Source organism: Sus scrofa, chromosome 2 (genome assembly GCF_000003025.6).
Source record: "Sus scrofa isolate TJ Tabasco breed Duroc chromosome 2, Sscrofa11.1, whole genome shotgun sequence".
In the NCBI taxonomy this organism is placed as follows: domain Eukaryota; kingdom Metazoa; phylum Chordata; class Mammalia; order Artiodactyla; family Suidae; genus Sus; species Sus scrofa.
Window position 1 is genome coordinate 13,172,599 of NC_010444.4, and position 16,147 is coordinate 13,188,745.

The window sequence follows — 16,147 nt, forward strand, 5'->3', positions numbered from 1 at the left end:
CAAAGAGAATCCTTTGTTCCAGCATTTCTCAGTCTTCCCCAATGACCAAATACCTTGCAATGATATTCAAGATTTTATTTGTGATCCATGATAAGAAATCTATTTTAGGAGTTTCCACTGTGGCTCAACAGGTTAAGAACCCAACATAGTGTGTGTGAGGATATAGGTTCAATCCCTGGCCTTGCTCAGTGGGTTAAGGATCCAGCATTGCCACAAGCTTTGGCATAGGCCTCAGCTGTAGCTCTAATTCGACCTCTAGCCCAGGAACTTCCATGTGCCATAGGTGTGGCCATAAAACATACTCATTGTGGCTCATTACAAACATACTTATCATGAAATAAGGTTTCATAAAACACTTAGTATAAGCAATACTCTCTGGACCATCTACACTGGTTTCTCAACTACTGACATTTTGGGCCAGATATTCTTTGTTGTGGGGAGCTGTCCTGCCCATTGCTAGATGTTTAGCATTATTTCTGGCCTCTACTCATTAAATGACAATAGCACTCCCTTTACCCTCCCAAACTATAACAACCAAAAATATCTCCAGACATTGCAAATGTCCTCTGGGAGGCAAGATCACCCCTAATTGAGAGCTAATAATCTATGCTATTTCTTTTCCTTTCTTTCCCTTGGAATGCTGACTGTGATCCACAAAGTTGTATTTGATATGCACTAATAAATCATAACCCAAATCTGAAAAAGCAATCTTCTAAAGCAAGGGCCACAACCTCAAATGTCCATACACATCAGGTAGATGAGCCAGGACAAGCAAATATTTAAAAGACATTATGAGTTAAAGCGCAACTGACACTCAGCTTCAATGTCTGGGAGACAATTCCTTAGATGGTGGCAGTTGGTCACAGACAATTTGAGTATTATTACAAACTGAAGAGGACATGCCCCAATCAGCTCAGACCAACTACTGTCAGGTAGCAAAACAGATCCCTTGTTACCCATTCCTGCATGTTTTTAATAGAAGGCAAGAATCTGGAATTTTAAGTGAAATCTTCCGCATTTAAAATATTAGCAAACAGAAGTTCCCATTGTGGCACAGCGGAAACGAATCTGACTAGGAACCATGAGGTTGCGGGTTCAATCCCTGGCCTTGCTCAGTGGGTTAAGGATCTGGCGTTGCCATGAGCTGTGGTGTAGGTCACAGACGCAGCTCGGATCTGGTGTTGCTGTGGCTCTGGCATAGGCCGGCAGCTGTAGCTCCGATTCGACCCCTAGCCTGGGAACCTCCATATGCCATGGGTGCAGCCCTAAAAAGACAAAAGACTATATATATATATTATAGATATGTAATTAGCAAATAATGCTTCACATTTTTAAAAACCTTGCATACTCGAAATCTGTTAGATGGATTTGACCTGAAGGCCACCAGTTCACAACCTTTAATCAAGAGTCAAAGGACTAGAAACGCTTCCAGCTCTCAACATTTCTAGGGACAACAGCAACCCTAGCCTAGTAGCTTCCCTTGGACCTACAACTCACCAGTAATAACTTCAGTGAGGTCCATATCACGAGCCTTTCGGAGTAATCTCACAAGAGCAGGAACACCATCACAGTTTTTTATAGCTATCTTGTTATCCTGGTCACGTCCAAAAGAGATATTCTTGAGAGCTCCACAGGCACCAAGGTGCACTTCCTTTTTGGGGTGGTCTAACAATCCCACCAGTACTGGGATGCCCTTGAGCTTCCGAACATCAGTCTTCACTTTGTCATTGCGGTAGCACAAGTGTTGCAGGTATGCAGCTGCATTGGACTTGACAGCATCCAAACGGAATCCTAGCATGGCTATCACCTCTGGCAGCTCTGGCTGTCTCCAGTTGGGGGGTGGAGGTCCTCCCTTGCGCAGGCTATCCAAGCTTGCTAAACTTCCGCGTTCGTGCTGGGCCAAAGGAGCCCAGTAGTACTGGTCTGATGGCACCTCCTCACCAATCATGTCTTCATAGCTCCTACAGTGTGGGAAGAACCGAGAGGAGAAAAGGAATACATCAAGTTGTCCAGTCTGGTTTCCTGCAGCACCCCCATCACCCTTCATCTTCAAGGAAGGAGTAGCCCCAGCTCTAGTACACTAGACCTTATCTCTCCTTTCTATACATAATATACTGATCAATTTTCCTTAAAGAGATAATTTTAAAGGCATCTGCAATTAGATTAAAACTACCTTTTTTCACAACTTAGAATAGATATACAAGGAGATCCTGCTGAATAGCATTGAGAACTTTGTCTAGATACTCATGTTGCAACAGAACAAAGGGTGGGGGGAAAAATGTAATTGTAATGTATACATGTAAGGATAACCTGACCCCCTTGCTGTACAGTGGGAAAATTAAAAAACAAAACAAAAAAAAACTACCTTTTTTTTTTTTTTTCCCCTGTGACGTTTACTAGCTTGGAGAAGCAAGAAGCATTCGGAATGGTTAATCACAAAAAGGAAACCAAATACTAACTGCTTAGCATTTGAATACCTGACACCCATTAACTTCCCCAGATAGAGACTGAAATAAACCTTCAGAAAGCAGAGTTAAGGAAAATAACTGACTCGACAGTTATCACAGAAATCAGAAAACAGTGTCTGAGAACAGCTCTCATAAGGCCTTAGCTAAAAGGAGAAATAAGGCATTTTCACACAGTCAACGGCTGGTGGGATAAAACCCTTAACACACTTCATATTTAAGCCTCTCCTTACCCTATTTTGGAAATTATTTTTAAAAAAGGAGATTGTTGACAGAGTTTCTGCTGTAGTGCAGTGGGTTTAAGACTACAACTGCAGCAGTTCAGGTTGCTGGGGAGGCACAGGTTCAGGCCCTGGCCTGGCGCAGTGTGTTAAAGGATCTGGTGTTGCTGCAGCTGCAGCTGGACTCAGTTGTGGCTCAGATTCAATGCCTGGCCCAGGAACCTCTACTGTATGGAACGGGTACAGCCATTTTTTAAAAAAAAAAGGGAGGACGTGATGGAGTAAAAGCAGTTACAGGACTTCTTGTAACCTCATGTGAGTATCTGAATTTGGTACTGATGAGGTATAAGATTGAACATTCATTTGCACAGGTCATCCCAAGGTCATCTCTGCTACTCAACAAATGAGTTTGAGACATGACTTCTAGTCTCCAGTTTCTAAAGACTATACTTCCAATTCTGTCAAAATAAACACTACTGGCCACCATCACATTTGAGATACCCAGTCACTAAGAAAAGGAACACAGACAAAGCAACTGAACGGAAAAGAAAAAAGTCTAACAGGAGATAATGCTTCCCATTTCAGTACTACCAACAACCACTAGAGGGTGAGTCTGTCACACTATTATTTATTCATAACCACCAGGAAGGAAGAGACCCATTATCTGTGAGCTCATCTCACTGTGACTCCCACAGGAGAGAGGAGAATCCATTGTGTGGAACTCTCCAAATAAGCCCGTTGTTTGTTCCACAAAACCACTCCCATTGTCACAAAACCCTCAAGATTAGCCTGAGCAGAGTAGGGCCCGCCTCAAAGCTTGTCAACATCAACCACTCAGAAGTGATTCAGATGGACAGAGTATTTAGCAAAAAAAAAGAAAAAAAAAAAAAAAAAAACACTAATTTTCAATATCATTGAAACAATAAACAGTCTATATAAGTTTTAAAAGTAAGCTACTAAACAATAAACTACGTAAGATTCCATTTTTTAGTAGGGAAAAAATTAAGTTAGAGTATACTTACATAAGAACTCAAAGGAAATGTGCCAAAATGTTAACAGTAGTTCTTTATCGATGGATGGTGTGCTTTTCTGGGTTTTTCTAGTTTTGTAATAAGCATGTTTTTACTTTTATTATTTTTTGAATACGAAATTACAAAACAATTACCATAACCAAGACTCAAGATATTTTTACAAGTGGGTCATGACATTCTTTTGTCTTACAAATAACAAAGCTATGCCCAGAAGGATTAAATGACTTGCTTGAGGCAACATAGCTAGTGGCAAAGGCACAACCAGAACCAAGGTCTCCTGGTTCAATGCTTTTTCTACTAATCATTCTGCCTTACTGTTTTCATTTGACCTTGTATTACTCTTCCAGGTCCAGAACAGGAAGCAGCAAATGTTCTTGCTAGTCTAGCAGGTTTCCAAGTCCAGTTCCACCCTGGAACAAACCCAAGAACCAAGCCCAAACGCTCTCTCTTTATGTCAACTGCCACAGCCAGGGACAATACAGAATGACCTGGCCACCTGCACCCACCTAGATCCAATCACTCTACTAATCAGGAAGTCAGAAAAAGCAGACTTGTCAACAAGCAGAAGGAGCCAACACCCTGGGCAGACTCCTTTGGTGATAGCTGTTATCTACCACTGCTCCAGTTGCACCAACTAAGGTCTGGTGCGCCCCCATCCCAGGAATAAAAGGTGAGTCACATGGGAGTTGGATTTGCTGAAAGGTAAGTGACTCAGGCTTAGATAATGGGGCCTCTACTCATGGGCCCAGCCCAGTTCGCTGTTAATCAAAGCTACCTAATATGAGGAAAATACACACTAAGGCATTTGCTTTAGAAAGTCATGACCTCAGCAACAGCTGCTGGGATATCCTTACCATTAAGACATCCAGAAATCTTCTCCCTTAATTCTATATTATTTCTCTTTGCCTGGAAAACACCATCTCTGATTTATTCTAAAGCAAGGTTGGCAGCCCCTGGGCCAAACTTGTTTTTTATACAGCCCCAGAACTAAGAATGGCTTTTATATTTTCAAAATGTTGTAAACAGCAGACCAATATACAACAAAAAATGATAGATACACTGTCTACAAAGCCTAAACTAGTTCTATTTGGTCCTTTACAGAAAAACTTTGCCAACTTCTATTTTGCAGCATTTTCTCAAGGCAAACCATCTACCAGTCCAAACATCAATTACTACCATCAAAGAATCCCCTGGGATAAGCAGTCAAGTCAGAATAGGCAGCTGCTTAGTGACCTTTCAGAGTGTCAATAATGCACAATCCTCTAAGAAGCCACCCCCATTTCATTTTACAATCAAATGTAAGAACTTAAGCAGAGTTCCCTTGCAGCACAGCAGGTTAAAGATCTGGCTTTGTCACTGCAGAGGCTTGGGTCGCTGCTGTGGCATAGGTCTGACCCGTGGCCCAGGAACTTCCACATGCCACAGGTGCAGCCAAAGGAAAAAAAAAAAAAAAAAAGAACAAACACAAAACGTCAAGAGTTTTTGTGGCGTTCCCATCATGGCTTAGCAGAAACGAATCTGACTAGCATCCACGAGGACACAAGTTCGATCCCTGGCCTTACCCAGGGGGTTAAGAATTCGGTGATGCCGTGAGCTGTTGTATAGGTTGCAGACACAGCTCGGATCTGGCATTCCTGTGGCTGTGGTATAGGCCAGCAGCTGCAGCTTCAATTCAGCGTCTAGCCTGGGAACCTCCATATGCCTCGGGTGTGGCCCTAAAAAGACAAAAAAAAAAAAAAAAGAAAAAAGAAAGAAAGAAAAGAAAAGCAGAAAGAAAAAACAAAGAGTTTTTGTGAGACCAAGGTTTGTTTTTTAACTTGAGATTAAAATCACGAGGAGTTCCTGTTGCGGTGCAGTGGTTAAACGAATTCAACTAGGAACCATGAGGTTGCGGGTTCGGTCCCTGGCCTTGCTCAGTGAGTTAAGGATTCGGCGTTGCCGTGAGCTATGGTATAGGTTGCAGACGTGGCTTGGATCCCGAGTTGCTGTGGCTGTGGTGTAGGCTGGCGGCTACAGCTCCGATTCGACCCCTAGCCTGAGAACCTCCATATGCCGCAGGAGCAACCCTAGAAAAGGGAAAAAGACAAAAATAGAATAAAATGAAATAAAATAAATAAATAAATAAAATCACGAGATGTATTCTTGTATATACACTTAACTGTCTGTTCTGGTCCTGAAAGCCATTTAAAACCCTCAACTCTCTTTTAATACCAAACCAGAAGCTGAAGAAATTCACAAGAAAAAATGTCCCATAGCCTCAGACACCAGACTCCTTTCTGGTATTCCTTTATCACCAAAAGGGGGTCAGATCCTAGTCAGAAATAGCAGAAACTCTTGGCATAGAAGTAAAGGCCACTCAAAAATCAATAACAAGTTGTTTTCTATAATCAGAATATACGACTTTTATAACGAAAAGGAGAAAAAAAGCAAGTCGATAATTACTAGATCAGAAAAAGGAAGAACAGGGTACCCTTCCACCAAAAAAAAGGCAGAGGGAGAGGAGGCCATATGTACCTCTGATCCTAAAAAGCACTTAGAAGAAGGAAGAGCTTTCCCTTTTTGCTTACTTGGAAAGACCCTTTCCCTTCCTCTTTTGTGCCTACCTGAGGCGTCGCCGAGGGTCAGAGGGTGTCCCAGTCCGACGGCCAGTGCCATAATCGGACATCATGCCATAATCCAGGTCATCGTAGCCCATGCTACGCTGGTCATCCTCAAGCCCATAAGGCTCTGGATGAAAGCGATGCAGATCCACGCTGCTCCCACCTACCCGAACCTGGGGCTGGGGCCCATACACATCCTGTCTACTGGGTGCCCGGTAACCCTCCATGCTGGGCCTGTATCGCTCCTCAATGCGGGTCACCCGGGACAGACTGCCATAGTTGTCACTGCTACTTGGATAACCATCTTCATAGTGGCGGCTATATCCATCGGGAGGGTAGTGGAAGTTCCTGGGAAGGGTAGCAGTGCCGGCCTGCCCCACATAGGGACCAGGTCCCCCATTGCCATTCTTGCGGAAGTCACGACCCAGAGTCTGGATGTAGTTGTTAGAAACGGATGAGGCATCCACGGGCAGCCCATCTGGTCCCATAGGGACTGGCTGTACGGTCCGTGTTGTCACGGTCTTCACCACTTTCTTGACCTTCAAGTAAGGAAAGAGAAAGGAAAACTAATGAAGGGAACAAATTAAGCTTAAATTTTAAACCACCCTAAGAAAAGAAACAAATCACTTTACCTAGAAATGTCATACAATCTACCGTCTACCCTTCTCTCCATCTTATAGGAAGTCCCCAAGCAGGAAAAGTGATTTTCCCATCCCTCCTCTATCTTTTCTGTCCAGCCAAAGATCACCTTCTTTATGCCGTCACTATAGATCAGTGGCCCTTCATCCATCCTAATTAAGTGTTTAACCCCTCCCCTTGACAGAGGCCACACAGGAAGACCTCCTCCATCATCCCACACCTTGCACAAGTCTTAGCTTACTGTGGTCTCTGTGCGCCTAGTGGTTCCATCATCTGAGGTCTCCACGGAGACAACAGACATGGCTCCCTCAGGGTCTTCCTCTGTGTAGGTCTCCACGATCTGCCCTGGCTCCTGCATCCTGGGGATGGTGCTATACAGAAGGTGACTGTGATCCTATATGGAGAAAAAGAAAAAGGAAAGAGCTACTATTAAACCATATACATTAACAGTCAATCCCAACGAGAGGCACTGTCTCCCTGAAGATAAAGATTCCTCGTGCATCTTCTATGGGCCCAGGATTTTTAGAGGGTGGTTGTTCCCCACTTTTGAATTTGCACAGAAGGGCAGAAGATAAAATTTCACAGTTTTAGTCATTTAATAAACATGAACTAACTATAGTTATATCAACACCCAAGGGACAAGGACAGAGGATATAACTTCCCAGTTGTAGTCATTTAAGTGATTATGAACTGTGTGAACTGCAGCTACATCTACATCTGAATGATCCTTCAAAAAAAAAAAGTTCACCTAACTTTTGTGTGTGTGTGGCTGTGTTCACAGCATGCCTAAGTTTCCGGACCAGGGATCAAACCTGCACCACCGCAGTAACCAGAGCCACAGTAGTGACAACATCAGATTCTTAACCTGCTGAGCCACCAGGGAATTCCCAAGAAGAACTTTTAAGATGAACCAGAAAATCCCAATAAGAGCTATCTTCTGAATAGCTCTCCATGCTATTCTTCAGATATGCCTAAGGCTTAAGACCAGCCAGATTTTAGGTAGGGCTTTCTGCAAAGTAGACCCTTTCTAGAAAAGAGATGAAGTAATTGAAGAATCAACTGCTACATCAATGGTCGTTAATTCCAAAATAAAATGACATATATACTTTAAAGCCCCACTTTTTAATTTTCCTAAATGAAAGGAACTAACAGAAGCTTACAATGTGACAGCACTTTACAAAACATCAATATGTTCTCAGGTTGGGGAAGTGAGAGAGATATGAATAACCAACCCAGACCTTAGGCCAAAAGAATTACCTGGGGTCCGTTGAGTTTTAGATCTGAAAATTTCTGTCGCTCAAGGTCAGCATCGCCCACAAATCGGCCGTTCTGAAACATATCCCACAAGAAGATAATTCATTTTTTGGCTTTCTTTTGGCCTATCAAACACAAATGATCTTTTTTCCAAATAGGAAAAGGGCTTTCAAGAAGACATGTGTGGCCTGGAGTCCTTCTGTCAGTTTAGATAAAAGAACCACATCACTCCTTAGACTTAGCACCTCAAAATTGGAACCGGGCCTGGAACTCTGGCAGACTGGGTCTCTGGAACATAAGAACGTAAGCGCTATGAGGGCAGAGGTTTTTTTGTGTGTTTTGTTTTTTGTCAGTTTTGTTCAATGTTTCTCTAGCACCTTGAACAGTGCCTGCCGCATAATAGGTACTCAAAAACGATTTGCTAAATAAATAGAGATTCAGATAAGTTTCCCCATGAAATTTTTTTTGGAAAGCCATAAGAATATAAAGAAAGTTGGAAAGGCTAGGCTGGGGGTTTCCAAAAGCTTTCTTTGTTGTTTCATGCATCTTCATGTTCTACAACCACTGGAAACTCCCACACCAGGCAGTTTCTTAAAGAAAGAAGCAAGAGATTTGAATCTCTCTTTCCAAGTAGGAAGAAAACCAGTATCTCAACTCCCCTCAAGCAAGCAGATGTCTCAACATCTTCATCACCAATTATTAGAGCCACAGAACATTCTTAAGCTGCTCTATCTAAAACAACAGGTAATAATCTAATGATAAACACTACGTAAAAATACATTTGACTGCTCCCTTCAAAAAGAATACAGTGAGATTCAGCCACTCTGGGAGACCCCTTACCCATCCTACTCCCATTACATAGGGAGTGTAATGCTGCAGGGAGAGGAAGTTAAACATTACTTTCAGGAAGAAGGAAGGGTGTGGTTTCATTGCTGAGCAGAAGTTAAAAATAAAAGAGAGAGAATCCATGTACTAAATCATGGAATTCCCCACCACCTCCAAGCCTGAGCAGCCCGGCTCTCCTTCTCATTACCTACCTCTCAACCCTAACCCTCTCTTCCTATAAAAATCCTAGAAACATTGCTAACACACTGCTTCCAAATTCCTGATCATCCCCAAATGGAATTATGTTCTCTCACTCAACATGTGCCTCAGCATGAAGGAACTTCTCTGCCTTAAAAAATAAGTAATCAATGAAAAGGACTGTTGGAGCATGAGCACCATTATCAGTTCCTACCAGAGATCTCTTACAACGCAGTCTATCAGGCAATGGCTACTATACATACAAACACATACACACAGACAAAAACCTCAGACAGATTACATCATAGCACAGTCAGACTAGAAAAACCATAGGAAACACAAGATACTTCTCATTTCTAACACCAACTCTCCCAAGTCACATCACAGAGTCAGCCAACCCAGAGACCACTGGCTCCTGTGGTTATTTGGGTTAAACAGCAACATGATGCTCCCTCTCCAACTCTAACCAACAGAATTACCAATGACCCCTTCCTCCAAGACACAATATGCACAGCCAACAAAAAGAGTATGGAGTAGGAACACACAATTTACGGACACTGCCACACCTTCTGAGCAAACTGTTCCCTGAGGGAGACTGAAAATACAAGGTGCCCAACTTCCAACCACTAAGCAGGCATTTCATTTCCTGAATTTTTTATACCAAAGGGGGAGGAGGGAGGGAACCAGGGAAAAAAAAAAGAAGTAACTTGAGTACAACTCCAAATTATATGATCTGCATTATTCCAACTGCATCCCAAACCAGAAACCCCACTCTAGCAAACAGGAAATCAGATGGATGCCTCTAGAGGTAAGTCCACCCAACTCAGCACAGCAGCCAATATTCCCTAATCTCTTAATCAGTATTTATCAGCCCTGGAAAGGTTATCATGAGGCATGGGCACTGTATAGCCCATCACCACGAGGAGAGCAGTTTCCCAAGGATCATATAGCCTCTCTATGACCATGCCAAAGTCCTACCTGCAGGTCTGATGGAGAGAGGGGTTACCTGATGCCGGCGGGTGAGGGTGCCGTTGGCCATGAGCGTGTTGGCATCTTGTGGTGAGACCCGGACGCGTTCCAGCTGCGCCGAGACGTGGCGCCGTTCCTCCTCCAGCGCCCGGGTCAGCTTCTCAAACTGGGCCTCTTGTTCCTTCACAGAGGCCAAGATGCTGGCGGTCGACTCCACCTCTGAGTCGTCCATGAAGGTAAGGGGCAGAGCCGCCGCAGGGCAAGGTAAAAAGGAAGGTGGATCACAGAGGGAGGAGGAAGGAGGGAGAAGGTCCCCTCACTTCACACTACCGGGAAAAGGTAAGAGAGAGGAGAGAAAAGATCATGGGTCAGAGAAGACAGATGAATTATTAATCCCGGAGCCAAAGATGCCCTCTTGCGGTTTTACTGCCGTGCAGAACCACCACCAAGCCTGGGAGCCCACCACCAGGGTCTGCTCAAGCAGGATCCTTTGCCCACCACCATCTTTAACACCCCACCAGAAATAACTATTGAAAGAAAAGGTGCAACTAGATCCAAGTCGTTACACTGCTGGTAGGGAGAGGGAGAATGGCTAAGGGCTGTTTCATACTATGAGATTAAAACTAGATTATTTATCCCTGGAAAAACTTTGCCAGCATCCACTTAATGAAAACTGTAACTCCACAACATAGACAAGTACTCACCCTCCTGCAGGGGCAAGCCACCTCTAGGTGAAGGCAGCAGTATGGATCTTACTTAACCTCTCCCAAATCTGAACACTGAAATTGCTGCAGGAGTGGCAAAACATACTAAATGAATATGCTAAATTAAAATGCCAACTAAGAAATGAAAATAGGGAGTTCCTGCTGTGGTGCAATGGGATCGGCAGCGTCTCCTTAGCACTGGCACGCAGGGTCGATCCCCAGTCCTACACAGTGGGTTGAGGATCCAGCATTGCCATGGCTGCAACAACTGTGGTGTAGGCCACAACTACGGCTCAGATCTGACCCCTGGCCCAGGGAACTTCCTATGCCGCTGGGCAGCCAAAAAGTTTTTTAAATGAAAATAATAAAAAAAATTCCACCATCACTGGCAGTAAATAAAACTAAGGCCCTCAAATTTAACACATTTATCAAGGAGCCTTCCTACTGTTCAAAACTATGCTACAATATGAGGGCAGAATGTGTGTCTTGACTAACAAAGATAAGAAAGCAAAAAAAAAAGTCTTCATGTAAAAAAGGCACCGTTGGAGTTCTCTTATGGCCCATCGTGTTAAGGATCCGGGCATTGTCACTGCAGCAGAAGCTTGAGTGGCTGATATGGTGAGGGTTAGATCCCTGGCTCAGGAGCTTTCACATGCCTCAGGCACAGCCAAAAAAATAAAATAAAATAAAATAATTAATTAATAAAAAATAAATAAATAAAAATTAAAAGGCACCATTTTCAATGACCTCTACACCTCTGTAAGGGAGTAAGAAAAGAAGTATTAGGCTCAAACTACGAAGTTGCTCCTTGAAATAATTCATGTTCTAACCTCCAAGTGAATAGCTGGAACTAGCTAGCCACCATCTCTGTTATCTTGCAGAAAAGCTCTCAACAGACTATATTTTTACCTCTTTACTTATCTGAACTAGGGTAAATATCCAAGTATCTAGAGGGTTTATATGTACTATTTATACAATAAATGATAGTTATACAGAAATGAAGAGTCCCCATACCCTATTACATTAATTGCCAACTTGGCTAGTAAATAGAGGAGCACTTGGTCAAACCATAGGACTCAGTAGGGTTTCTCTCTTATAAGTTGGCTGTGGGAGACTTTATGGTACAAGATACATCATGTTTTAAGGCAGGTTTTAGAATAAACTCTCTCCCTTGTTTCCCACCCTCTCATCAATCCCTCCAGAAAAAAGGCACTTATTTTTTTTTTCATTCTTCATAAACATACACACCTGTTGAGAGAAGGTCGTGACTGATTGGTTTAACAGAGTACAGCCCAGTCTAGATTCAAAAAAATCACAGAAGCATCCCAGCCACCACAGCAAGGAGGAAGCAGGAAGGAGAGAGCTGCAGAAATATTTGGAGGAAAAACAGGAATGAGAGGAAAATAAAATATACCTAATACATTAAAAAATAAAGAGGAGCAAGGGCAGGTATTGTGGGGAGAAAAAAAATCTGAGAATGGAAGGGAGTAATTTAAAATATGACTTGTAATTGTCTAATGTGACTTTGGACTTTTGCTCTCTTTTCGAATACCTGGACCTTGAAGGTAGTTTTCATTAAAATCTGGATTCTACTGTCATGTCAGAGTGCCTCTACTTGTACTTCTGTAGAGAACCAGAAGCAGGTTATAATACGCATAAAAATTCACTTACTCCCTCTTCTTAGCAACCAAATTGGGGGAAAAAAAAAAAAAAGAAATCACTGTTGGAATGCCCTTCCCCCTCTTTCCCACCCCTAAGGCAGAAACCTCAAAGCCGAGTCCCAGCATGCCCACAAAGACATTGAGAAACCGATGCAATAGTCGCGGTGGGGAAGACATGTGGGGACTAGCCTAGGCTGAGCCTTTTGCTTCAGTTCCCTTTCCCACGCTCCCGAGCGCCCTACCAAGCACAAACGCTTGGGCCTGTTTGCGTTGAAGAGTATACGCAGCACTCAGCAAGCAAGCCATGGCACCCAGAGGAACTGATAAAGAGGTGCCCGATAAACGCCTTAATTAATTCTCTATCGCTAAGACTCCTTCCAGTGGATCCTGTCCCTAAATCCAAGAATGTGGGGGCCCTTTTCTAAGTTCCTCCTACCTGGGCTCTGGATTCCCACAATCACTTATCAAGTCCTGCTCTTCCTTTAAGTCCAAAGCCCATTGTCACTTTCTCAATTCCCGCCCTACATCGAACAGCCCACTCAAAGTCTTTAATAAGTAGCCTTATTCTTTTTAAATTTTTTTTTTTTTTTTTTTTTTTTGCCTTTTTAGGGCCACATTCATGGCATATGGAGGTTCCCAGGCTGGGGGCTGCTGGCCTATACCACAGCCACGGCAACTAGGATCCGAGCCACGTCTGTGACCTACACCACAGCTGACGGCAATACCAGATCCTTAACCCACTGAGCGAGGCCAGGGATCGAATCTGCAATTTCATGGTTACTAGTTGGATTCGGTTCCACTGTGCCACGATGGGAACTCCTATTTTTTTTTTTTTTTTAACGTTGCTCCCTTTCATCACCATTGCTTCATTTTAAACACTTGCTCTTATCCACCACGTACAATGATCTATGAACCTTCCATACTAGGTGGACTCTGAGCTCAAGGGAGATTCTTGCAATTCTAGGTTTCAACAGAGCCTGAACTGTAGTTACCACTCTGGCAGTCTCCACCCTGTAATCTTCTTTGCTAGTAAAGGCCCAAACCACCATACTATCAGGCATTCAGTGACAACACTCCCTGCTGCGCAGAGACGTTGTTTGTCACCCTTGCATAAATGGCCATTTTTGCCCCCACATCTCTAACTAATAGAATATAAGAAGTCAGGAAGGGTAGTAGGAACTCTACCCAGGGCTCTAGGTTGGAAAGCAGCATCTGGAATGACATTAACTTCTCCCATCTTCACAACTTTAAAAGCTGACCACCTGGCTCTAATTTGGAGAAAGCAGCAGAATGGTCAAGAAAGAAAAGATCAGGAGGTTCCGTCGTGGCTCAGTGGTTAACGAATCCGACTAGGAACCATGAGGTTGAGGGTTCGATTCCTGACCTCGCTCAGTGGGTTAAGGATCCGGCATTGCCGTGAGCTGTGGTATAGGTTGCAGACGTGGCTGGGATCCAGCGTTGCTGTGGCTCTGGTGTAGGCCAGCAGCAACAGCTCCAATTAGACCCCTAGCCTGGGAACCTCCATATGCCGCAGAAGCGGCCCTAGAAATGGCAAAAAAGACAAAAAAGAAAGAGAAGATCATATTCCTAGGCCTAAAAGCATGGGGGAGATTTTCTGCCTCAAAGAGGGAAGAAGCAGAGCTGTGTAGGATAGAATAGGGTTCAGAAAACAGTCCCAGTCCAGGCTCTGCCACTAGCCAACGATGGCAGTAAGTCACTGCCACATTCTCATCTATAAGATGCAAATACTACCAGCCCAGACTAACCCGAGAGCTGCTGTGAGGGTCAGGTGAGATAATGAATGTTATACAAATGTGAGGTATTAAGTTGTTTCAAGAGTTAAGTTTCTGTCTTCCAATTACATTACTTAATGGTAATGCCTCAGCCCAAAACTATTTTGTGAACTAGCAGATGAAATTAACTGGATCAAGTGCATAACTGGGTTCTAAGGAGTGGATAAGCTGGTTTCCCTACTCCAACACTATTTACTAGGAGGTGCCACCTAAACCAGTGTTTCTGGGACATGGGGTGCTTCTCTAGTGCCTGGCAGTCATCACAGAATTACATATCTGCTGTCATGAGCTGTCCCTGTTTATCTAAGGCCTTAGCAGTTTATTACCAGGGAAAAAGGGAAAGTGAAAGAACTGACAATTACTGAATTTTTTTACACTTATGTCCTTGGCAATCCTTACCACAACTCTAAAAATGAGAAAACAGGCTATAGGTGAAGAAATTAGCCAAGGTCTCATTAGCAAATTAAGAACTTAAGTCTAGTATAAAATGGATAGTCTAGCTCCTCTCTCCTACAAATCCTAAGAGCTTTCTTCCCAAACATCACAGGGAAAAAGTAAAGGAAAAGGTTTCCATTTATCTTTAGGTTAAAGGGTTATCCATAATGGCTACATATAAGTGGGATGAAAATAAATAAACGGGAGGAAAAAGAAAGCATATGTGGGGGAAGAGAATGATGCAGTTAGGCAAGCTGTTATGGTACTTGACATCACAACTCAGAGACTTGAGAAAGAGTCTTCTCCATGCCACTCATACACATTGTAAGAAAATTATGCTATAGGCCAGAATCTGCAAACCATTAACTGATTTTGGCAGCTAGAGTCAGGAAAGCCTTAAGATTCCAGGCCAACACCTTTCCAGGCTTGCCACTTAATATTTTCAATGGATTACACTTGTTCTCATCAAAAAAAAAAAAAAAAAAAAAAAAAAAAAAAAAAAAAAGATAGGAGATAAAGTGAACACATGAACCTTGCAATTCCTCCAATTTCTCTAACACTAGATTTTCGGAGAATAACTGGTTTTACACTTAACAAGCTATAGGTCCTACAACAAGGCTCCCCCATTCAAGCAATGACAAGAGTAAATATTCAGTCTCTGTTATAAGAATTTCAAACCAACAGAAGTTAAGTTAGATCATATACCCATAAAGACCAAACAGTTGGATAATGTAACCAGGTAACAGGACCAAAAAAAAAAAAATTACTTGCCGATAGTACAGTCCCCACAATGATTTGTTCTACTGTAAACTAGTGTAATTTGGAATTGATTCTTAGAGGTTAAAAATATAAACCTTGGAATCAAACTGTGTTCAAATCCCAGCTTCACTGCTTTTTAGCTATATGACTTTGGGCAAATCTCTCTAAACCTCAGGTTTCTTTTCTGTAAAATGGACGAAACAAATGTTGTGAGGATTAAATGAGACAATCCACAGAAAAGTACATCGAAAATGTCTTGAGACACACAGAGCAATTGTTACTAATACAAATACTATACAAATAACTGACACAGGGACTCGAGGTTTGTTGGTGGTTGGTAGGGCTTCTGAATAAGCCACAGGTCTCCACACGCTTACACGGTCTCCCACACACAGAAGCCCTGTAAACGACGAATTCTTCACACTCTTAAAGGGAAGAACGAAACATCTAGGGATCACAAGACTTGAAGTTCAAGTCCTGGCTCTGCCAAAGCGAGCTGTAAGTTATAACTCCTGTAAGCTTTACCTTTTACTGCTTCTCAGAGTTTAGCGTTAATGGACTAATAATATATGTAAAACTATAGGCTGGGTGAC

At 42.9% G+C, this 16,147-nt stretch overlaps 1 protein-coding gene across 19 annotated transcripts in view; it reads right to left on the bottom strand.

The window, feature by feature from the left end:
- CTNND1 (catenin delta 1) overlaps window positions 1–16,147 on the bottom strand; it is a 65,648-nt gene that overhangs the window by 28,995 nt on the left and 20,506 nt on the right. For 9 of the 19 annotated variants that reach the window (XM_021083020.1, XM_021083017.1, XM_005660891.3 and 6 more), the window contains exons 2-7: window positions 12,155–12,269; window positions 10,240–10,528; window positions 8,214–8,285; window positions 7,198–7,350; window positions 6,321–6,856; window positions 1,498–1,961 (exon numbers count right to left, since the gene is read on the bottom strand). In XM_021083020.1, coding sequence (XP_020938679.1) covers window positions 1,498–1,961; window positions 6,321–6,856; window positions 7,198–7,350; window positions 8,214–8,285; window positions 10,240–10,434 — 1,420 coding nt within the window. In that variant the 5' untranslated portion in view covers window positions 10,435–10,528; window positions 12,155–12,269. Of the gene's footprint in view, window positions 1–1,497; window positions 1,962–6,320; window positions 6,857–7,197; window positions 7,351–8,213; window positions 8,286–10,239; window positions 10,531–12,154; window positions 12,270–16,147 lie in introns of those variants that run through there. The other 10 variants (XM_021083019.1, XM_021083021.1, XM_021083016.1 and 7 more) reach the window with 3 other exon arrangements.